We start from the raw sequence: 25073 nt of genomic DNA on the forward strand, positions 1-25073 counted from the left end.
TTGGTGTTTAGCACTTGATCATGAAAACCCTATGTGCATATTAGGTAGTTGTTCTTAAAACATTTGTAACTCTAATATAACCATGACCAAAGGCATGGGTAATAGTGATAACAATTCTCACGTGTCAAGGTTGTTTGCTGGCAATTTGGTGTAATACATGAGTACACATTGTAGATATGTTTACCAAACTAACCTACCAAAAAGATTCCATATAAATGGTTGCTCTGTTATCTATGGAATATATATTCTCTTAGTGAATGAAGGTATATGTGATCCTTAGATTTGAGGTTACTAGATCATCATGTGCAAGGATCAATATAGTTTAACACCAACCTAATGTAATCTAGTTAAAAGATTGCTAAAAAGGTTGTGAATGACCATATCGAGATCTATGTGAATGTTATGGTAGATCAATAAATGATTCATCACTCCCGAGTATAGAATCTGATATCTCAGTTAGGGTCTTCTGATAGATGACAATGACCAATTAAATCTATTGTCATAATGGGATTGAGTTGATGTTCAATCCAATGTTTTTCAATTGTTGACAAAAGTCAATCTATGTAACTCAAGGATCCTTGAAAGAGATACTTCATCTATATCTTAGCCTCGAAGAGATATATTATGACAAAATGGTTGAATTTTAAGAGCAACCGTATCATTGACAGGTTAACAAGTCATATGTTCACATTATACCAATCAGGTGTTAGAATACACCCTAAAAACCAATCGCTTTAATTGGTTTTAAGGGTTGTATATCTTGCATATACATTATTAATAAAAGAAGATTTCTGTCATACTTCACATGTTTTCTACGTCACTTTTATATCTATGTTGTAGTTGTATATTACATCCATATTAGCTACATGCATACGACATGTGAAAGGTCCCGATGAGTTTTAATAAACGTCATCAAATCATTCCCTGCATAGGCAATCTATTTGAGCAATAGTATTGCATAGTGGGTGTGTGTTATATCACCATAATATATCAATGGATGATATTAGATATGGTGGACATACGCATGGGTAAATAATGGAACCATTTGATGGTTAAAGAGCTGATCAAAGGTTATTCTATTATATTGTTTATCGAACATGACCGCTGAACGATGATCACATGAGCATTAATATGTAGTCAATGATACATCGTGAATCATACTAGTATATAGATCATTTGACTTGAGATATCACAGTTGTGCTTCGTTCCATAACATATGGTTCATACGGTGTATACCATAAGGCTAATCATGTCTCGTTCAAAAGTCGTTTTGATCATATGTTGCTTGAGCGTGAGGACAAGTGATGATCATACAGGGATTCGTTAGCTTGACTGCTCTTGAGTTCCCATACGAATATCGAGAAACATGAAAATCTAAGACACTGACCAGTGTAGATAAAAGGCCACATGAAGAGAGCTTCATTGTGGCATGTTATGATGTATTACTTGATATTCGAAAAGATTAAATATTGGATTTTGACATTCCATGAATCCAAGTTTAATCGGGATGTAATGACGGAGGGATTGGACTACACGGTAAGTGTGAGTAAGAAAGGTTCATTTGATATTATGTAAAACTTGTACTTCATTGTGATGTAGGGGTCATGGGGCATTGCTAGATGACACCACATGATCAGTACGAGCTTCGTTTTATAATGAAAAATGAAGTATATCGGTTAACGACAGTTTTAGATTATATAGTGATATAATGAAACGTATCGTCCGATATAGGGCCCACAGCTACGTCACTATGAACCTTGAAGGTCACACCCATATTTCAAGGAAGAAAATGGTGTTATGAAGCTGAAAATATTTATCCATGGTTGGCTAACACTTTCCGAGAATAAAAATTGTGTTTTTCGAATAAGATGCAGAAAAGGGGCAAAATTGTCATTTTACACCTTTTAAATTGTTTAGAAAGTTAGAATGGATAATTTTGGGCAAAAATTATTCAATATGTGTCAAATTCTAATTTCTCTTAATTATCAACCAATGAGAATTAAACACATGTTTTAACTTGATAAATATCAAGTTTTAATGTAATAAATGTGAGAGAAAATGAAAAAAAATATACATTTTCTCTTCTTCTTCTTCTTTTGCCGGGAAAGCTTATCTTTTTCTTCCATTTTTCTTCCTTGAAGGGTGCAAGTCAAGAGATCACTTATTTTAGTGATTCAAGCTTCCAAACTTCAAATCAAATTACAAGGTACAAAGTAATTTACATGTTTTTATGTTTTATTTTTTGAAATAACATGTAAATTTTATATTACCATTGTTACATATGATGTGAACATAAATTAAAAATTTTAATTTTCTTGCCAAAATCTTACATCAGGTGGCCATAATGTTTTGTTGGAGGTTGCTTTTGGTCTGTGTTTGGACAAATGCTAGGTTAGGAGCTAGATATAAATCTAATCACTACCAACTCAGTGGAGAGCCTGTAGGTCATACACAAAAAGGAGTTGATCGAACTCTACAGGTATAGGATTTTCTAAGTTAAATCCACGTATTATCTAATTTAGATTTTGTATTTAGAGTTTTAAGTCTTGGAAAGACTTTTAAATTCGAAAGTATATTTTATGATACTTAAGGACTAAAGAAAAATAATCTTGAGTGGTCAGGGCCATATGTGAGAAAGTTTAAGGTTGGATTAGATTTATCTAACTGGATAAATTCAAACTCAATACATAATTTCATGTGGACCTAAGATTAAATAAAAGTAATAATGAAATAAATTAAATAATAATATACATTATTATATATAAATATAATATTACATATATATGAGTACCCGTGCCCATACAAGTGTATGTGTATATATGTATACATAAACTTCTCACATGAAATGGTAAATGACTTAAAAAGTCACGAGGGAATATTTGCACTTTGCATCATGATTACGCAGAAGGAAAGCCATTAACGTGGCTTTCTATCTAAAATTAAATAAATCATACTCAAGCCCTAATAGCCATTTCTATGTGGATATCAAGATTCAGGCCTACTTTAGATTTTGGAGCAACTTCACAATCTGTCTTAATTAATGAATGTCTAAGGAACCGTTTTTACAAACAACTTATGAATGTTAATAACACGTTTGTAAATTAATTATCTTATAAAGACAATCTAAAAGGGATTTTTGCGGTATGTATTTTTTTATTAATTAAAATTTTAAAAATTATTTTGCTACCTAAAGGTCGTAAATTCCCTTCACCCTGCTACTCTTAATGGCTCAAGGAATGTAGACAGTTAATTGTTAAAGGTTATTGGTGAAAAATTTTGACTGAAGTCTCTCTGTACTAATGAATTAAATGACTTTGTATAGGCTCTTCTTTCCTTATGCACTTGGGATCATCACAAATTTTTTCATAATTCTATTTTAGTGTTAAATCTTCTTTTTCCCGATGTGCTGATATTAACACATCCTGATTTTTTCTATATTTTTCCTCTCGTGACAGTTCAATCCTAATATGATCAGGAAACTCTTTGAGATTCTTCCTTTTTCTTTACATCTTCTACACAATTCTTTCTGATTTTTTATTTATTTTCCTACAAACAAAAAATAATAATTAAACAAAATATCTAGGAACTTTTATTATTATTAATCAAAATCCTAAACTAAATTACAACCAAATTCATAATTTTCATGCCTTTAGACACAATATACGAGTGTATAAATTTAATGCAATAGGAAAGTGCTAACTAACTCCGAATAACCAATTCTCGCTCTCTGAAATGTTTGGTTTATTAGTATGACCCTTCAAGTTCACTGTGGTGTAACTGTGAACCCTTTATGGATGATCCAAAAAACTTGTCTGAAAACTCAACGACTATGGTAAACGTCTAGCAATGTGTCATAGTCCTAAAACCATGATGAAAAAACACTTTAGCAAACCTATTTTCCAAATCATACATTTTATGTAGGTAAAATCCTTTCATTGTTAAATCCTGTTCGAGTTCAGGTTCATAGATCGTAAAAACTTTAACTTAGATACCCTTCGAATTATCGATCAATATGTTTAAAAAGTGTCATCACAAACATCCTTCGTATGTTTAACACCCCCTTCAAAAGTATTTCCTTCTAGAGGAAAACGTCACCGAATTACCTATTTTGAGCATGCATTTAAGTTAAAATAAATGAAAAACCCAAATGACTAATAATCTTAGAGAGGGGATGAATAGGATTATTTAAAACTTTTAACCAAATAAAAATTCCTTAAGCAAATTTATAATCAATCACAACCAAACAAATAAATTCAATAAGATATTCAAGTAAATCCAATAACCAACAAACTCAAGTAATTAAACATCAACAATATTCAACAAATTGTCAAGACATATAACACAAACATAAAGCATAAAGTAAAAAGATTAAGGAAAGGAAATGCTCAAGATTTATGGTGATTTGAAGCTTTCTCTTTCAAGCCTCCCACGTCCACTTTTTCAAGCAACCCACTTGAAGTTTTACTTGTAAAGGTATTGTCTCTCTACAATAGTTCTCTATGAATTCACCAACGTACACTAGTTATCCAAGATTGCGTCTAACTCAATAGTTTATCCTGGATTTCACCCACGTCCTTGAATATAGAAATAATGTTTGTGAATGTCTCTACAAGGTTGATACAAGAAAATGAGCTTAAATGTATCTCTCAAGAATTTGAGTTATAAGCTTGTGAGAGAAATAAGAGAAGAAATTAGTATAAGATTTTACATTAGCAATCTTTAACCTATTCCCTATTAAATAGTCTTCAATTTATAGTTTTAGATAGTTGGAATAGCTTAAATGATCGTTTGTTGGGATAATGTATCTGTTGCATTTTGATAATGATGTTTTGGCCTTAAATACACGATAGGATGAGTGTCCTATTTTGAGGGACGAGTGTCCTCTTACATATTCTAACTTTAGCAAATTTGAATCAAATGTCCAACAGTCAAATCTCGAGGGATAGACGTCCTTTTTTCTGAGATGGGTGTCCTTTTTTGCACCTTCAAAATTTAATTACAGAACACTTTAGACATAAAGGGATGAGCAAGGGTTCGATAGAGAAATAGACATCCTAAGCAAGGAAATGGGTATCCATGTCATGGGAATGGGCATCCCTATTTTGGGAATAAGTGTCTCTATTCATTTAGCAAAAATTCTCAAGAGTTCTAGACTTGCAAAGACAGGTATGAGACTAGCAAAGGAATGGTTCCCCATAGGGGATGAGCATCCCACATTTGGGGACGAGAGTTTCATGTCTAAAAAATTGAAAACATAAATTTCGTCCATCTTTTGATCATTAGAATTTTATGTCATGAACTTAATTATCTCAATAAATATAAATTAACAACATTAAAATTAGTTTTGACATAATCAAACACCTAAAGGTTTAACAATAAATAATGAATTCATTAAATTGCTGAATAAAACCTTATTTATTAAAACTGACAATTACTAAAATACCCTTATCTCAAAAATAACTGGAAACATCAAAAGGTGTCCAACGATGAAAACATAAATATGGAAACACAATGTATATAGTTTGAAACATCAATGAAAATCTAAATTAAAAAAAGTTGAAAAAACTATATTACCCTTGATGCTTTAGCCCACGGACTAATGCTCATCTCATAGCCATCATGATCACCTGTACCATGAAATGAGATGTGTAAATATGTCGAGATAACTTCCTGTTTTGTTGTGATCACAATCTGATCCAAAAGTTTGACTCTCTATTGACCATACATAACTATGTATATCTCCATATACAGATGTGTACTACTGGAATTTAAAAAAATCATTGACTTTAAAACTAAAAAAAAATTAAAATTCCCTTGAGCTTACCTGTAGGTGTTACACTCAGTAAGTAGGAGATTGAACTGATAACTTTTATTAAAATTTGTAAAATACCATTAATCTCGATCCACACTAACTTTGTCATCTAAAGTTAGTATTAAACTCCTCTATGGTTAATGTTGGGTCTTATGTATTGTCTTTGCACTCCTGATGTACTCTAGGGATTGTCTAGGTTGTAAGTCATAACTCTTGGATTGAACTATGTACCTATTGATTACAAAGGAACCATTATCTTAGATTCCAATCTGACGTGATCGTACTAAACTTGATGAAAGCATTGGATTTGAAAAACTGTATTGAAACTGTATACTAGGTCAATCGATCTAAATCAAATACAGAAATTTAACACCTTGGTCATGTGAGTTATCTCTTTGTTTCACTACACCAACTATATCTTACCAGGCTTTACTACGAACATGTACCTTACTACGAGTTTGATGTCCTATTGTGGACGATGTAGTGATTTATGCTTATAGTGTCCCCTTATACATGTATCTCAAGTTTTAACTAACTTTGGCTCACTCTTGTTTCCACCTAATAATTGTATCTCGTACCATTTTATAACTTAACTCTTAGTTATGTAAGGTACTGTTGCATACACCGAGGTTTCTATATTGTTACTTAGGACGACCCTTAACTCCTTAGCATAATTCCTTTATTCTTTTCTTCTCTTGTCCTTAGTTAAATTCAAATCGGAGGATTTTGTTCGTTGTTTGAACCAAACTGAATTCAAGTTAGATGATGTTTAGTTTGGTTAGGCTTAAGTTTGATTTAAATTGACAATTTCGCCTATTATTTGGGTAAAATAATGTCAATTGTTAATAAATTATAAACTCAAATTATAAATCTGAACTATAAATTAGAATAAAAAATCAAAACTAAACTAAGGTATGAGTTTGAACTATTGATTCAATTTGAAACAAACTGAATTATATTATATTTGGTTAAACTTGAGCGAAGGGTGTTTGAATTTGACTTAGTTTATATCCATTCCCAATTGTATGTCTAATTCAGTTTAAAAATGTGTTTTAGTTCATATAGTTAATTTTATTGATATAGATAGATAAGTATTATATTATACGATATACACATTATGTCATATTAAATTTTAATATACTTTAAAATATGTATATTTTTTTATTTATATTATATCAAATCATACTATGCTTGATATATGATACTGTAATTAATGAAAATTAGTTTTCGTATACAATTTGTTAAATAAGTTAAAGGATGTGTTTATTTATTTTTATATTTAATACCAACCGTTGGATTTGTTTAAAGCTAATCCAGCGACTGAGATTTCCCCGCGTACATTCCGCGTAACGTGTGTGCCACTAGATTTGTCTTCGTGACAATCTCGAGTGGGACAACGATGCCAAGCAAATCAAACAAACGCACAAGGATACATTGGCCGTAGAAGGAAAAAAAAAAATAGAAAAGAAAAGGGTAAAAAGGGAAATGAAATAAAGGTCCATTTGATAAACTACTTACGTCCGCTAACGAGTAAAAAGATTGTATGCAATAAGGGCAGATCGTATAAAATGCTCAGCTTGGTTTGTCCGGAGAGAAAACATAGCAATCTCAATTTCTCGCTCTCTCTTCGTGTAATTTTTCTTTGCTCCTTTTTGAAATTCAAAATCATTCATTTCTGAGCGAATGGCGGATCAACTCACCGATGACCAGATCTCCGAGTTCAAAGAAGCCTTCAGCTTGTTCGACAAGGATGGCGACGGTACATCTCTTCTCTAGATCTGCTTATTCTTTTTTCAAAATTCTGTGATCGTGGTGAATATTTGTGTTCACTTTCTTGTTTTTGATGAACCCTGTTTATCTTTAGATTCGTTTGTGATCTGCGATGCTATTGAAATGATTTTATTTTTGTTTTGTGATTGAAAATTCTTTTTGAGGGTTATTAGGTGAATTGGTGAGATCTTTGTGTTAATTCTAGACTTTTATGTAGTGTATTTTGATTTTCTGTGACCGCAATCTTGATTATGCATTGTAATTTTTTTTTTTGATCTGAGGATCCTAGTCTACATTTCCGAATGTGTTTAAAAGATGATGGATTCTTTTCAATCATAATTTTAAATTATGTATTTCTCTTTTTTATTTTTGTTCTTGATTATTCCGAAGAATTTCTTCACCTTCTAGACAGTAGATATTTCCATAGATAGATTTAAAAAAAACAATATTCGGTTAATAATTTAGCCAATATCTTTGATTAAAATAAAGGGATTGCTACAACATGCTTTATAATCACTGTTTAAGGATTAAGATTGGGCGAAATTATCATATTTGAGCTAACTTTCATGATTGCTTGTTATATTGTAAGGTTTTCTCATTTCGGTGTTGCTTGGTTTGATAGGTAGAGTTAAAGATCCAGAAATATAATCGGAATGGTTTTTTTTTTTTTTTTTGGGGTAGTTTCAATTCAACATAGTTCTATCTGTTTTGTGACGAACGCTGATATAAATTGGTATTGCAGGTTGCATCACCACCAAGGAACTTGGGACTGTGATGAGATCATTGGGCCAGAACCCCACTGAGGCAGAGCTCCAGGACATGATTAACGAGGTGGATGCTGATGGTAACGGGACTATTGATTTCCCTGAGTTCCTTAATCTTATGGCCCGGAAGATGAAGGATACCGACTCTGAGGAGGAGCTTAAAGAAGCCTTCCGGGTATTTGACAAGGATCAGAATGGTTTCATTTCAGCTGCTGAGCTGCGCCACGTTATGACTAACCTAGGGGAGAAGCTGACCGATGAAGAAGTCGATGAGATGATAAGGGAAGCTGATGTAGATGGCGATGGCCAGATAAATTATGAGGAATTTGTCAAGGTTATGATGGCTAAGTAATGGCCCCACCCTCACCAAAATTTCTTAAAGAAAATCATTTTAAAAAAAAATTGGAAAAACGAAAACAGGGTTGACTAATATAATGGGATCCCTAGTTTGGTCTTCACCATTTTTAATTTGATAGTTTCTCAAGTGAGCAGCGGTCTGTAATGGTGGTGAAGGAATTGTTGTTTACCCTTGTCCTGTCTTGTGACTTTTTCACATATCTTTTTATCTGTTTTTATATATTCTACTTTTTCAGTGAACCTAAGGTAGCTTTGAGAACATTGTATTCTGTTTTAAAATTAGCTATTACTTCTTGGTATGTGCATATCCGAATTAGAATGTTCTACTGCCTTATGATAACTATTAGATTTTAGATCTTGCTTTTGTTTTGTGTATCTGTTTTTACGTGTGAAGTTTATTCTGGGCCAAGAGGCAATATTACAATTTCTGTTGTATTGGAGTCTTAACTTATTATATACTTTTCCAGCTGTTAGTTCAGAACCCTTGTGATATTTTTAATAACTTTGGTCAGTCACTTTCATCATTCATAAAAAACGAATGACTAATTGCCAAGTTTTAACACTGAAAATACGGTCTAAACTCCAGTTGTCGGTATTCCAGAGAATGGATGGTGTTTTCTCTTCTCTTATCTTTAACAAAAAACCAAAAAAAAAAAAAAATCCCAATCAAATCAAACAATGTATAGCCACCAACTCATGCAGCGCCAGCCATTATAGTAGTTTCAAAATTTCAACTAGTTGTGGCGTCCTGTTTTTATTGCCTTTTTGCAAGTATGAAAACTACTTGTCAGTATTACAGTGGCTGCATGAGTGGACACTGAAAAGTAAGCGCAGTGGGCTCAGCTAACCTGAACAAAGAAAAACAATGTTCATGCACCTGTGATGAACTGATGAATTGATGAGTATAAATAGTCAACACTAAACGCGGTTGAACCAGTGATGCGGCCATTATATAGTCTCCAATTTTACTTCTCTTGACCATATTATATGGTCTCCAATTTTAATTCTCTGGACCATATTTTCTATCTAAAAATATTTTAAGATAGAATGTATGTGTCGCAATAGGAAAAATCACACCTTACCGGTTAATATGAATTCCAACCTAACTTTGATAATCCAATCGTTTATAAACATCTAGAATATATCTCTAAAGACACTGAATATTTTTTTTTTAAACCAAATTACACATACATGACACAAAATCTCTCATAAGAAATAATATTATCTTTAATATTTAATCTCAATATATAGCCCAATCATATAAACTATACAAAGTTTTAGTATGCTTTTAATGTATAACATTGCTATATCCGAAAACTCATAACTCAAGAATACATGACATAAACTCATCTTTATCTAAAACTAAATAACCCAAAGAAACCACCATACTTAATTGTCTTCCAACAATCAAGAAATTCTTCACATGGCTATGACGATTTTGGTGACCAAGGACTCCTCTCCGGCATCCAAGGTTCTCAAACCTCTCGTTTCTCTTGTGTTTGGCTACTATTTGCTTTGAAAAAAGAGTTTGTGTCAAAACATAACACATTAAGCCTTACGCCTCTTTTTATTTTCCCTACAAAACAAAAACACGATTGTGTGCCTATTGCCACCAATTAATGGTTAATTCCAAAATCACCACGAAACTTATCCTTATAAAAAAAATTCAAATTCACTGACCATACGACCATGTGCTCCTACACACACGCGTGCTCCGCTCTACTTAGTCATTTCCATTCACTCAACTTGAAATGACTTTTCTACCTTTCTAAGACATGAACGAATATCATCCTTATGGTACATGGTCGTCCTAACTATAAACACAATATTACTCAATATAAATCACCATAATATATAAGAAAAGACAAGAATGCCCTTGGACTTATCTATGAGTGTTACATTCCTTCCCCTCTTAAATAAATTTTGCTCTTGAAATTCACTCAAAGAGCTTTGAAAACCTTTGCTCGTGTCCTACTCGACCTCCTATATGGCTTCCTCAACTTTGTGATTTCTCTAACAAACTTTGACTAAGGAAATTTGCTTGTTTTAGAGCTCTTTCACCTGTCTATCTATAATTTGCACTTGGTGCTCCTTATAAGTCAAACTGTCCTTAAGCTCAATGTCCTCAACACTTAATAGATGGGTTGGGTCAGTGGCATGGAACATGTTATGGATATAGTCTATGCATGTTGGCAACATAAATCGGTAAACAACCTTACCTACACATTCTAATATCTCAAATGGTTTTATAAACCTCTACGCTAACTTGCCTTTTCTATCGAATCTCATCACGTGCCTGCAGGGGCTTACTCTCACAAATACCTTATCACCCGCTTCAAACTTAAGATCACATTTCCTCTGATCTGCATAACTTTTCTAACGATCATGAGCCTATCTCATCATCTCTTTGATATGCCTAACGTCTTCTATCATTCTCTAGGTCATCTTTGGCCTTAACACTTGTGCCAAGGTGTCACTCTCACCCATCTCATCTTAATACAATGGTGATCTACACTCTCTATTATAAAATACCTCATACAGAGCCATCTTGATTGTTGTCTAATAACTTTTGTTGTAAGTAAACTCCATTAAAGAAATCACCTCAATCCAACTTATTCCTCTATTTAGGTAACAAGCCCTCAATATATCTTTGATCACCTAGTTGACTCTTTTGGTCTATTCATCTATCAAAGGATGCTAGGTCATGCTAAAAGCTAATCTAATACCCAAGGACCTCCATAGACTTTGTTAGAATATTGAGGCAAACTTAGTGTTTCTATCTGATACTATCATCCTTGGTACTTCATAAATTATGACTATCTCCCGACATATATCTTACCTAGTTGATTTGTGCTTGTGGTATCTTTGACTGCTATGAAGTGTGTTAACTTGGATAGTCTGTGAACTATTACCCATAATGCATTATAACCTCTTATAAGCCTTGGCAACCCATCCATAAAGTCCATCAAGATATGTTCCCATTTTCACTTTGGGATACTGAAAAACTATAATAAACCTAATAGCCTCTGATGTTTAGCCTTATCCTACTAACACACTACGCACTTAGTCATAAAATTTGTCACATCTTTCTTCATACTCGACCACTAGAATGATCTCTTCAAATCTTAATACATCTTTACACTCATAGGGTAGGTAATATAAAGGGAATTATGTGCCTTATAAGGATCTTGTCCCTCAAACTTTGATCTTAGAAAAAATTAACTCGACCTCTAAATCTTATAATGTCTTTAACTACATTGAAATCTACCTTGGTACCCTTGGTGACTATCCATCTGATTTGACACACCAATTATTTGATGTTTGGGTTACACAAATCTTATCCAAAAAGGTTGACTAAATCTATAGACCTATCAACTGCCTTATAATAATCTCAATTTACTCTCTCACCAATTGTTGTAATAATTCATAGTAAGTTGTAATCAATGACAATGTTGGTTTCTATTTTAGGGCATCTGTTACTACATTAGCCTTGTTTAAGTAATATCTGATGTCACAATCATAAGCTTTTACTAATTCTAACTATCACCTTTACCTCATAATGAGCTTTTTCTAGGTAAAAAAATACTTCAAACTCTTGTGATCTATGTATATGTTGCTCTTGACCCCATACAAATAATGACGCCAAATTTTTAGAGCAAACATGACTATTGCTAACTCTAGATTGTGTGTAGAGTATTAGGTCTATACTCTTTTAGCTAACAAAAGGAATATGTTATAACTCTACCTTTCTAGATCACTACTTTTCTCAATCCTTAATGTAAGGCATCTATGAAAATATCATATATCTTGCTTTTTGTTGGCAAGGTCAAAATTGGAGCTATTGTTGCAAACCCTAGCTGCCATACACAACTCCCAAAACACAAACATATTATCTACAAAGTCTTAGCAACCTCTTCGCCATAATGAAACCTTTCTAAGTCACCTTGTTTACAGGTTGGATAGCATACTCAATAGCCATGTAAAGATTTGGAGGAGTCATCAATACATGTATTGAAATTTATAAACACTCTATGGTTGTTTATTACATGTTTGTGTAAATCACTCCCTATAACGTGATCCTAGCTTGGGGTTTTAGGTTTTCTTTGATAATGTTTATTTTATTTAAAAATTTTGTTATCTATTTTGTTACCCAGTCAGTATCCAAAGTTGGCCCAACATAGCACACTATTGTCTCTAGTGCATGCATTCATTTAACCTAAAAATGTGATACTAGAAATAGGTCAATTCCTTACATAGTAATTGGAGTCATAGAGTGTAACAGGAAATTGTTATCTCAATAGCTATAAAAGTAAGAGCTCATTTAATATTTACACTCTTAATCAACCTTGCAAGGGAAACTAAGGTAACTTAGGATATCCAACTAGTACAACTAGTAACACATTAAGATTGCTTTAGTAGTTTTATTCAATCTACAAATTTATATGGGATTTTTTATGAAACTTGAAGTCCTAGAAATATTTCATCATACAAAGTTCAGTAGCAGTATTATAGTCATAGTTCACCAATCGTTTTAGTTGGTTGCATATTTACATTTAGTAGTTTATAAGTAGTAGTAGACATATTCTTACATTACAAGTCCTTTATATATAGTCTTTTTAGCTAACACAAGGTCCAAAAAAAATTAATAGTTAATTTTCCAATCCCTGTAGGATCGATATCTATTATATTACTTGAAGATTCATACACTTGTGAGTGAGACGTAACAGTTGGACTTGTCACAAAAGAAATCAAACAACCTTACATTTCCTTACATCACTAACGAGTTGTGTATCAATGGAATGCTGCTTTGAGGCTTTAGGCTTGGGCTTGCCTTGTCTTTGCCTTTAACTTTGGCCTTGCGTGCTTTGGCTTCAACTAAAAGCATACTAGCAGTCTTTTTAAGCTCTTGTTTAATAGCCCTTAACAAGCCTAAGAGCTCAAAGAGGGATTTTGCTTTCTCACTCATTAGGTAGTTCATAATGAATGTCCAATATGAATTAGGAAATAACTATAAGACAAGGTCGATTGCCAAGTCATTTTTCATAATAAAACCTAATGACGCCAATCTTTTAGTGTAGCCAATCATCTTAATTATATAAGGGTTTACTTGGTCTCCTTTGGCCACTTTGCACCTATATAATGCTTTTGACACCTCATATTGTTCATATCTTGCATGAGTTGTAAACATCTTACAGAGGTGAAAAAGAATAGATGGTGCATCCATATCCTCATGATGCTTTTGTAGCTCATGTGTTATTGATGCTAACATAATCCATTAGACATCAATAGAGTCATCTGAATATTTGTTGTAAGCATCCTTCTACTCTTTGGTGGCATCGGGACTAGGATTATGAGGTATGCCTTCTTAAAAAATACAATGTTTTCTCATGCCTTCTTAAAAAATTACAACTTTTCTCCTGACATAATACAATCCAAGGATTTCTATGTTAGTTAAAGAAATGGATGCCTTCAAGCCTAGTGTCTTTTTTCCAAAATCAATCATATGTTAAAAATTTGTTAACAGGGTGGTTTTGTTAATCTACAAATGCATAAAGATAAATTAGTGATTGTAACACCCATAGGTATGTTCAAGGATATTTTTGTTATTTGACTATTAATTGGTGCTTGTAATTTGTGTATATGTGATTTGGGCTATGCATGGTTGTGTGAGAGAGTTCATATGCTCATGTGTTTGATTTGGGGCAAAACGTTCATTTCTTGCAAGGTGCATTAATATGGCTAAGTTTGGAAGAAACACATGCCCATGTGTGGTCAACGAAATTTGAATTTTGGATAAGGAGAAGTTTCACAGTGATTTTAGAAAACTATCATTTTTAGGTAACGATTTGCATTTTCGTGTGTGATATGGCTTACGACCATGTCTCATGAAATTTAGTTAAAATAAAAAAGTAACCCAAGGGCATTTGGCTTAGAATTGCATATTGTTTGTTATAGCAAAATTATAAGTTTAAGAGTTTTTTGAGGCTAGAAGACATAAGGGATTGTCAAGAGTTTGTTCTTGCCATGTGAAGATTCTTGTGTTCATTAAAAGAAAGGTAAGTACGGTGACTTATTTCTCCACTTTTAGTTTTAGGCAAAATATGATATGTATTATCAATCAACTATAAAATGGATGTGAGGATCTTATAAAATTCAATGAATGAGCACCTAAATCGGATTGTTTGTAATTGATTATGAAATTGATTGTTGACATACATGGGGTTAGTTAATGATTATTGGACATATGCTTATTTATGTGTTGTGCCCTTGAGTTGAAAAAAAGTTTACTGGTAGTTTAGCTATTTGATGATATGTGTGTTGGCTAATAATCTATAATGGAATAGTGCAATCATGGATTGATTATTATGTGTATATATGGATATCAAAGATTATTCTACTTGGTAAAAAAGTACAAACTGTGAAATTGATGTGATGACCTAAAAACTCTACTATTAAAGTGAATGTAAAAGTTTGTTGAAAGTATGTTAGGTTTGATACTTAGTTTATTAGTGTAAATGTTAAGGTAAATGTTTTAGAGCCAACTGCATTTGACATTTGTAATTATATTTTTATATTAATTATTAGTAAATGATTAATTATTATTCAATTCATATGTCAATAAATTATATAATCATATGAATAATTTCTTTAGAATGCTAAAATTATAACGAGGGGATCACATTATTTCTCATGGGAACCCTATACATACATTAAGTGACTATTCTAGAAACATCCATAATCTTGACATTACCATGAACAATAACACATGTAATGATGATGAGATTATCATAGTGTTTATTGATCCCACTAGAAGGTGATGACAGTTCTCATATATCGAAGTTGTTTGTAGACAGCTTAGTACAACATATGAGTGTACATTATAAAAGTGTACATCGAATTGACTCGACTAGAGGATATCCATATGAATGGTTGTTTTAGTGTCTATGGAATAAATCCTCTGAACACTATAAGTGTATGTGACCATTTGACTTGAGGTTGTCAGACTATCTCACGTAAGGATCGGTATAGTTTAACTCTATCTAACTGTTGTCATAACTAGGTTAACCATAAAGATAATGATTGACCATATCATGAGATATATGGAAGCTATGGTTGATCGATAAAGGATTCATCATTCTTGAGCACATGAGAAAATATCACACATGAGAACACTAAATGATATCTATGACCATTTGAATCTGTAGCCATAATAGGATTTGGTTGTAGCCTGATCCTTATTGGTCATTAATGTGTATCAATTAAATTATGAACCCATTCATAATCTATTTAACATTAATCCATAAAATATGATCTAATAAAAAATATAACTAACAACATGCAATGATTCAAGCGCAAATGGTATAATGTATATGTACATTTATATAATTCAAATATTCATAATATTTAATTTTGATTCAAAACCATAAATAAAAGAAAAGGGCACATGCACCATTTTACATACCTAATCTTTATTCTATGAATATATTCAATATTATGCCAATTTCAAATCAAATATTTTAATTGTATTATAATTATATAAGGGTACATGCAACATTTTACATGTCTCTACTTATATAATATGAATATATTCATGGTCACTTCAACATGTAATCATATCTAACACTTAATCACATTAAATACAAGTTGATAAATATGCAAAATTCATCATTTAATCCAATTAAACTAAATTATGCATTAACCAGTCATGGAACATATACATCCATTACCATTCAAACATATCATGCATATTCCATGAATCATAATTTTAGATTATATGTAATTACATTAATCACATACATCATAATCTTTACTCAAATTTCTTAATCAACATTAAAAACATCATTTTGCATGTTCAAATCAAAGCTTGAAAAAATGCAGAATTTCAATATAAACCATTCAATACATCTGTGCTCATACATTAACATATCATCATATATTAATGCCTTCAATGCATATACCATACTTGCATGCCTCTAATTCATGTATTTCATGTAAAATACATAAAATAACATCAAGATAAATCACAAAGTATATCACATACACATGGAGGTCAATACATGTATCATTCCATCAAGCTTCAATTTTCAATTTTTCAAGCCAAGTCACATGACATACTTCATATGCATGCCTTTAATTCATGTATTTTATATACCAAGCACGAAAAACAAAAAGTATATCTCTATATACTTGGCTATCGTGACTTGTATTCATATTCCATGAATAAAAAATTCATTCTAAAAGCCAAAATGTATATGCATGTAAAAAAACAAGCACATTTACATATATCCATCAACATTTCATCATATACATGCCATATATCACATGTTCTTCATCTTAAAATCATTAGAACATGAGTAGAAAATGAAAATCCCAGCCAAGATAGTCCAACCAAGAAGTTCAAAAAGAGATAATCCTGCTACAGTGATCTGAGACAACATTACCTTTTTACTCAAAGTGTTAGCTACAATATTAGCATTTCTCAAATGGTACTTGATGTCACAATCATAATCTTTCATTAGTTTCAACCACCGTCTCTATCTCATATTCAACTTTTTCTAGGTGAAGAAATATTTTAGACTCTTATGATCCGTGTAAATGTTGCACTTAACTTCATATAAATAGTGTTGCCAAATTTTCAATGCCAACATAACTACAACCAATTCCAAATCATGGGTGGTTACTGAATTTCACAATCCTTAAGCTGTTGAGAAGTATAAGCAATCACTTTCCCTTTTTCCATTAACATAACTCTTAATCCCTAGTTAGAAGAATTTGTATACAAATCATAGTCACCTTGAGTTGGCAATGCTAAAACTAATGTAGAAGTCAATCTATCCTTTAAATCTTGGAAGCTCCTTTCATAAACATCAAACCATTTGAAAGGAATGTTGTTCCAAGTCAACTTAATCAATGACTGAGCTAACTTAATAAAGCCTTCTACAAATTATTGATAATAACTGGCTAATCCAAGAAAACTTTACACCTCTTTTGCTTTCATAAGCTTCTACCACTCTAATACAATCTCAGTCTTACTTGAGTCTATCAAGATACCATCAACTGATACTACATGTTCTAGAAATGTTGCTCAATTTAATAAAACTCATATTTAAAAAATTTGACATATAACTATCTATCTCTCAATCTTTGCAACACAACTCTCAAGTGCTACTTATGTCCTTCTTGAGTACTAAAGTACACTAAAATGTTGTCAATGAATACCACCAAGAACTTGTCAAGGTAATCTTGGAATGCCTTATTTATCAAATCCATAAAAACTGTTCAACCTAAAGGGTATCACCATAAACTTGTAGTATTCATATCTCATTTTGAAAGTAGTCTTCAAAATCTCTCTTGGTAACCTGGACTTGATGATACCCTAATCTCAAGTCAATTTTAGAATACATCGAGGCACCTTACAACTACTCAAACTAATCATCAATCCTTGATAGTGGTTACTTGTTTTTTACCATCACCTTGTTTAGTTCTCTATAATCAACGTACATGTATATCAACCCATCCTTATTTTTGTTAAACAAGATTGGTACACCCTATGGTGAGTAACTTAATATGATAAAACCATTATTTAGAAGCTCTTGTAACTACTTATTCAATTTCTAGAGTTTAGTTTAGGTAATCCTATATGAAGCTTTTGAAATAGGCATTGTCTTGGCAGCTAGCTCAATACTAAACTTAACCTCTCTGTTAGTTGTCAACCCTAGCAGATCACTTGAAAACATGTCTTGAAATTCACATACGATAAGAATATTTTGTAAGCTTGGGATTGGTTCAATCATCTTACTCAAAATATGTGCCAAATATCTCGTACATGCTTCACTCATGTTTTTTCTTGCCTTTACACCACTGACCATCATACTCAACATACAACCCTTCCCAAAAGTGAACTCTTTGCCATTATCTAGCTAGAATCAAACTTTCTTCTTTCGGTAGTCAATCTCAACTTTGTGGTAACTTAGAAAGTCCATTCTTAGGATGATGACAAAATTTAACATGTCAAACATAATTAAATCCATGACCATTTCTCAACCTTTAAGAAAACTATCTCAACCAACAATATTTGGTCACTCAGTATCTTATCACCATTAAACATATCGATGCTAATGTTTGTCACAAATTTTGGCTTTAACCCTAGCCTCTTAGTAATCCCTAAGGTAATGAAACTATAATAGCACCAGAATCAATCAAAATATATAATGGAAAAAAATGGAAAGATAACTGATATGTAATAGTAGCCTCAACCTGAGTTTGGGTCACCATTAAGACTCGCTTGTCCTTTCCCTATAATTTGATTAGCAATACCTGGTACTATAATCATGTATTCATGAGTGAAATATTCTAACTATTTACATCTGTGATACCCTTAGGCGAATCCTACATCGACAAAGCACGGGAGAGATGTTGGGTCTGTGTGTGCTCTGTCTTTAGATCCCACATTGGTTAGTGGTGGGAGAATTGAATTGGTTAAATAGCCTGTGAGCTCCTTAACTGTTAAAATACGTTTTGGGTTGCAAAGCCCAGAAGCAAACCCATGATGGACTGTGTGTCCAAAGTGGACAATATCTTAACAGTGGGCTGGGTTATTGGACCTGGGGTGTTACAAATGGTATCAGAGCAGCTTCGCGTGTCCTCTTGAACGATGGTGGGGCAAACCTCAGTGAGGACGTTGAGTCCTGTAAGGGGGGGTGTATGTGATACCCTTAGGCGAATCCCACATCGATAAAGCACGGGAGAGATGCTGGGTCTGTGTGTGCTCTGTCTTTGGATCCCACATTGGTTAGTGGTGGGAGAATTGAATTGGTTAAATAACTTGTGAGCTCCTTAACTGTTAAGACGCGTTTTGGGTTGCAAAGCTCAGAAGAAAACCCATGATGGACTGTGTGTCCAAAGTGGATAATATCTTAACAGTGGGCCGGGTTATTGGACCTGGGGTGTTACAACATCTATAACAAACCCTTTATCTAGTAACACACTTGCTAGTATGCTTGCGACCACACCTATAACAAGTAAGAATGTCATGGCACCTTGGCTACTCATCTCATTAAAACCTTAGGACTAAAAGCTCTTCTTGCCCTTATTATCATGAATACTTTATTTTTGTCTACTTTCTAAAAATGTTTGATAATACCTTGGGCTTGGGCATATTGATCATGACTACTCTCTCCTCTCTCTAACCATCTTCTGTCTCATCACCTCTAATCTAAGAGCTTTGCTCAACACCTTTATATATAACCCAGGAGGGTTATCTCTTATCAATACATTTTTTGTAATATTTAATATAAACTCATTAATAAAGATCTTCATTTTTCCTTTGTCAGTACTGGCTACTCTAAGGGCATATCAAGCTAGTGTATTAAGTCTAGCAGAAAACTACTTAACAATTATATGCTTATGACTTAAGTTAAGGTACTCTTGTGTCCAGACATGAAGGATGTCAGGTGCCATGAACTCTTTCTCAAAAGCCTCTCTGAACTTGACTTATGTCATCATATTAGTCTAATGAGTGTTACGTAGTACTTTTTATCAGATCTTGGCATTAACTCTCAGTAAGTAACTAATATATTGGACCTTATCATAGTTCATTATCTCAAATAACCCCATGACCTCAAGGTAATCCTCAATTGAAATTCATCTGATCCTTGCACCACTAAGGAACTTTAAAGGTTGATAAATGTTAGCCAAGTTGTAAATAGGGTATGGTTGTCCTCTTTTGCAACATACAATCATTGTCCTCTAAACATCCTCACCTACACTCTCATGTTGAGGTGGAAAATCAATACCTAGTGACTTTTACTCAGTAATAAGGGAAACCTAAACTGGGTGGCCTATACTCTCCAGTACCTCTTAATTTGCCTAAAAAACCTTTTGTATGATTTTCCTAATCATGGAGCTATATATCTGAGTTGTTATGAATGTACTTAAAATCTGTCCTTATGCCATTCCTGAACTACCCTCCTAGATCGGGACCTCGTTAGCATTGGCATTATTATGGTAGGTGCCCTAGAGCCAATCAAATTTGACATTTATGGATGTAATTTTATATTAATCATTAATGAAAGGATTGATTATTATTCAATTCATATGTTGACTATTTATATGATTGTATGAATAACATATCTTTAGAATGGTAGAACTGTGATAAGGGAATTTGATGATTAATCAGAAGAATCCTATATATATATTAAGTGGTCATTTTAGAAATATCTGTAATATTGACATTGTAATGAATAAGAGCACGTGTAATGATGATGAGATTATCATAGTGCTGAGCGACCCTACCAAAAGTGGCAACAATTTTCACATGTCAAAACTATTATAGATAACTTGGTGTAATACATGGGTGCATACTGTGGACGTGTTCATCAAACTAACTTGACCAGAGGATATCCATATGGATGGTTACTCTAATGTCTATGAAATAAATCCTCTAAACACCACTGGTACATGTGATCCTTTGACTTAAGCTTATAAACCATCTCTTATAAGGATCGATATGGTTTGATACTATCTAATGTGTCATCATAATTGGCTAACTATAAAGGTATTAGTCAGCCATGTCATACCGAGGACCTACTAAGATAGACACATTTTTATGTTTCAACCTCGATAGGTATTAGTTGAAAAAAATATTAAATTACATGTAACTATGATATTGTAAAAGGTAAATAGATGTCCACTAACACCCTATCATCTAAGTGGCCATGATGCTTTGCTAGAGGCCTATATTGGTATATGTCTAAATAAGATCTAAATTTAGACACTAAAGGTTCAATAAAGAGCTCACGGGTCACATGCATACAGGGATTAATGCAAATTCAGATGGAAGGATTATTTAGTGATAATTTTGGTGCTTAAGGAGAGAGAGAAATCATTGAGAAATTGGGTTTGCCTATTCAAGTTTTTGGCCATTTAGGTTGAAAAACCTAGTTGACTGGCTTTGACCAAAGTATACTTGTTGTCTATCATGTTGATTAACACCATGAAAAATAAAAAGCATGGCACAACTGGATAAAAGATTGTCTAGCTATGCAAGACTTGAAAGAAAAACATGTTCGTTCGCACATTTGTGTTGCCACTTGTGCATGTGTGTGTTGAAGGTGTTAGGCTTGATTGAAATTCTTAACATACTGGAAAACTTGCACATATATAAAACGTGCATTAAAATAAAAAATATATACAAAATTGAAAGGGCAGAAAACCTTAGCCATGATTTTTCTGTTTTTCCCCTTCTCTTGTGAGCACATTGGTCCAACTGGAGAGCCTTAGTAGCCTTTTCACTTGGATTGCCTCTTTCATGATTGTGCTCCACATGGATACTAAGGCACCACTTCTCAAAGGTTGGATAACATTCAATCTTGAGTTACATAAAGATTTGGAGAAGCCATCAATGCAGGTATAAATTCTAAAATACCCTATAAGTGTTTTACACGTTCATGAATATATGTTCAAAAACGGGTATCTTGGTTAAGGTCTTTAGGATTGTTTGATATGAAAAATTATTAAATTTCATTGCATTACTGATTATTAGCACAATGAAAACCCTACAATGATATCAAAGCCACCATTTAGTATATTTTCATGAAAATATATACTTACTATTAATTTTGATTGATTTTATATGTTAATTGCATGTAATTGGATTAATCAAAATTGTATAATTGATAAAAATGTTTTCCAAATTGTGTTGTTATATGATTTATTTAGTATCATATACAATGTAAATTGTGTTAAATTACTGAGTATTGATTCCTAAATTTTGTTGATATTATAGGTTTAATTTTTGGTCAAAAGCCGTAGGTTTCGTATTGTTGCACAAAATTGCCTTCGAATCCTATTAATGAAATGATCGGAGGGTTGTAACCGATGTGAGTATGGCTTACATGAAATATTCCCTCACCTTGGTGATTGGCTTATCGAGAATGATAGTCTTCAAGATTTTTTGTTGCTAAAAAATCCAAAAAACTAGTTCTCGAAAACCCCATATGCAGGACTCGATTCCAACTGTGCATGGATAGTGTTGGTTGGAATAGCCTTTACACCATGAATGGTACATAGTTAGACTATTTTTTATCCAATTATGATTGTCTCTTGGTGCAGGCACCAAAATATGGCACACTAAACCATAATTTGGTCCAGCCATGACTTTTTCATTACTTTAAGCCATGTGTCTTCATATAGTGCATGGTTGGACCAATTTTAGTGTAGTCATGCTTCTTTGTGTATGATGCCCCACCCTAGTTGCATTCTAGTTGTGACCAATGTGATACCCTTAGGCGAATCCCACATCGACAAAGCACGGGAGAGATGCTAGGTTTGTCTGTACTGTATCTATGTATCCCACATCAGTTAGTGGTAGGAGAATTTGACTAGTTAAATAGTCTGTGAGCTTCTTAAACTGTTAAGATGCATTTTGGGTTACAAAGCCCAAAAGCAAAATCATGATAGACTGTGTGTCTAAAGTGGATAATATCTTGACAGTGGGTCGGGTTATTGGACCAAGGATGTCACAACCAAGCTATAACTCTAATGTGTAATACTCTGGAATTTTGATGAATTTTAGATGCACAGTTGGACTTCACACCTACATGCTTGATAAAGTTGAAAATTTTAGTTTTATCTTGTTTTATTGAATTTAGACCGAATTGAGATTTTCTTGAACTTTAGAGTTGAATACAATTTTATAAAATTTTAAGGACCAAAATGTAATTTGACACTTAGGGTAATAATAATTAAAAATTTAATTTTTAATTTGTATGTATATACATGGTGTCTAGTACACAGTCTAAAAACCTTTGTAGATGTTTTTACATTTTATTTTTATTTCATTTTTAGGTTGTAATTCCTAAATAAGGTCAATGTGTCTACCTTTATCCTATTTCTTCTTTTAGATTAGTTGTTTTATTTATTCAGAATTTTCTAACTAGCAAACAAAACCATGTAATAATTAAAGACTGTAGATGAAAGGATAAACGTAAAGACTCGAAGATAAAGATTCACTTAAGTTGACTAGTCAAACTCCTTTTGGCTTAAGGGGCTTAACATTAGTTATGGCTATGTGTTAGCACATTTTTATTTTATATTGTAGAATGTATGTGTATGTTTTATTTTACAAATATCACCTAACATGTGACTAAAATCTAATGAGACTAAATAATAAAACCATCAACTTAAATATTAAGTCTAAGATTTAATTGATATCTTCCAACATGACGCCCTAATTAAGCCTCTATTCGTTGGAACCTTGTTTACCAAAGCGAAAGGTGTATTTCTACTAGGTGAAAGATTAGGTGATGATCATGTTAGGTTTGATTTAACTAATGTACTTCCAATTGGATTTTGAAAGAAAGGTTGTTAGCAAAAGCCTGGGTTAGGTGTGAAAAGTATTTAGGTGCTACCAACTCTTAAGCACACCTACAGGTTCACCTTTGAAACTAGGAGATAGGTGACTTTTTATAGTAACCCCCCACCTTGCTAGGAAAAGTGAAAGGAAATAACAAGCCCTAAACTAAATACCAATTAGACTAACTTACTTTAGGCACGTTTTATTATCTAATAAGCTGGTTTCCCCAAGATGGTTGAAACTTGGGCTATCTCTATTATCTCGATTATCTTTTCATACCAAACTGGCAACAATACATGGTTGTGTACACCCATTGGTTGGATGTTATTGACAATGCTACCCAAGAGCAAAACGATACTTTTAATAAGTACCTTGATGACTTTGTGGAAGTTCATTGCCTCATGTTGATTTTCATGTCACTTGAGCTTTAGAAACAAAATGAGGAAATGGATGCGTAATCTACACTTGTACACTTTTGAGAGTCGTACATCACTTATACAAGGACTAAATGACATGAGGTGTCAAGTGTGCTATTTGATTGTAAACTATTAGACCTCTAGGTGTTTTGATTATGCCAAAACTAAATTCAAAGTTGTTAATTTATATTTATTAAGCTAATTAAGTCCATGGCATAAAATTCTTCTAACCAAAAGATAGGCAAATTTCAACTTTTCAGACACAAGACTTTTGTCCCCAAATGTGAGATACTTGTCCCCTATGGGACACCTTATTCCCTTACTTATCTCATACTCACCCTTAGAAGTTTGTAGCTTTCAGAAATTTTTACCAAATAAACAGAGACATTTATCCTCATGATAGGGGCACCCATCTTCATGATTGGAAAACCCATTCCTAGATTAGAAATGCCTATCCTTATATTGGGATGCCCATTCCCTTGTCTGGGATGTTTATTCCTCTGTTGATCCCTTACTAGTTCCTTCTTGTCTAAAGCTTCTGGAATTGATTTTTAAAGATGCAAAAAAGATGCCCATCATAGAAAAGAGGACATTCATCC

The 25073-nt window shown here is 32.9% G+C and overlaps 1 protein-coding gene across 1 annotated transcript; it reads left to right on the top strand.

Annotated features, from left to right (window-relative positions):
- Window positions 1-7199: 7199 nt before the first annotated feature.
- On the top strand, window positions 7200-9181 carry LOC123197786 (calmodulin-7). The gene is made up of 2 exons (XM_044612177.1): window positions 7200-7571; window positions 8325-9181. Exons 1-2 carry the CDS (start codon window positions 7496-7498, stop codon window positions 8696-8698), a joined length of 450 nt encoding a protein of 149 aa, XP_044468112.1. The 5' UTR covers window positions 7200-7495; the 3' UTR covers window positions 8699-9181.
- The last annotated feature ends 15892 nt before the right edge of the window (window positions 9182-25073 follow it).

Source organism: Mangifera indica, chromosome 15 (genome assembly GCF_011075055.1).
Source record: "Mangifera indica cultivar Alphonso chromosome 15, CATAS_Mindica_2.1, whole genome shotgun sequence".
In the NCBI taxonomy this organism is placed as follows: domain Eukaryota; kingdom Viridiplantae; phylum Streptophyta; class Magnoliopsida; order Sapindales; family Anacardiaceae; genus Mangifera; species Mangifera indica.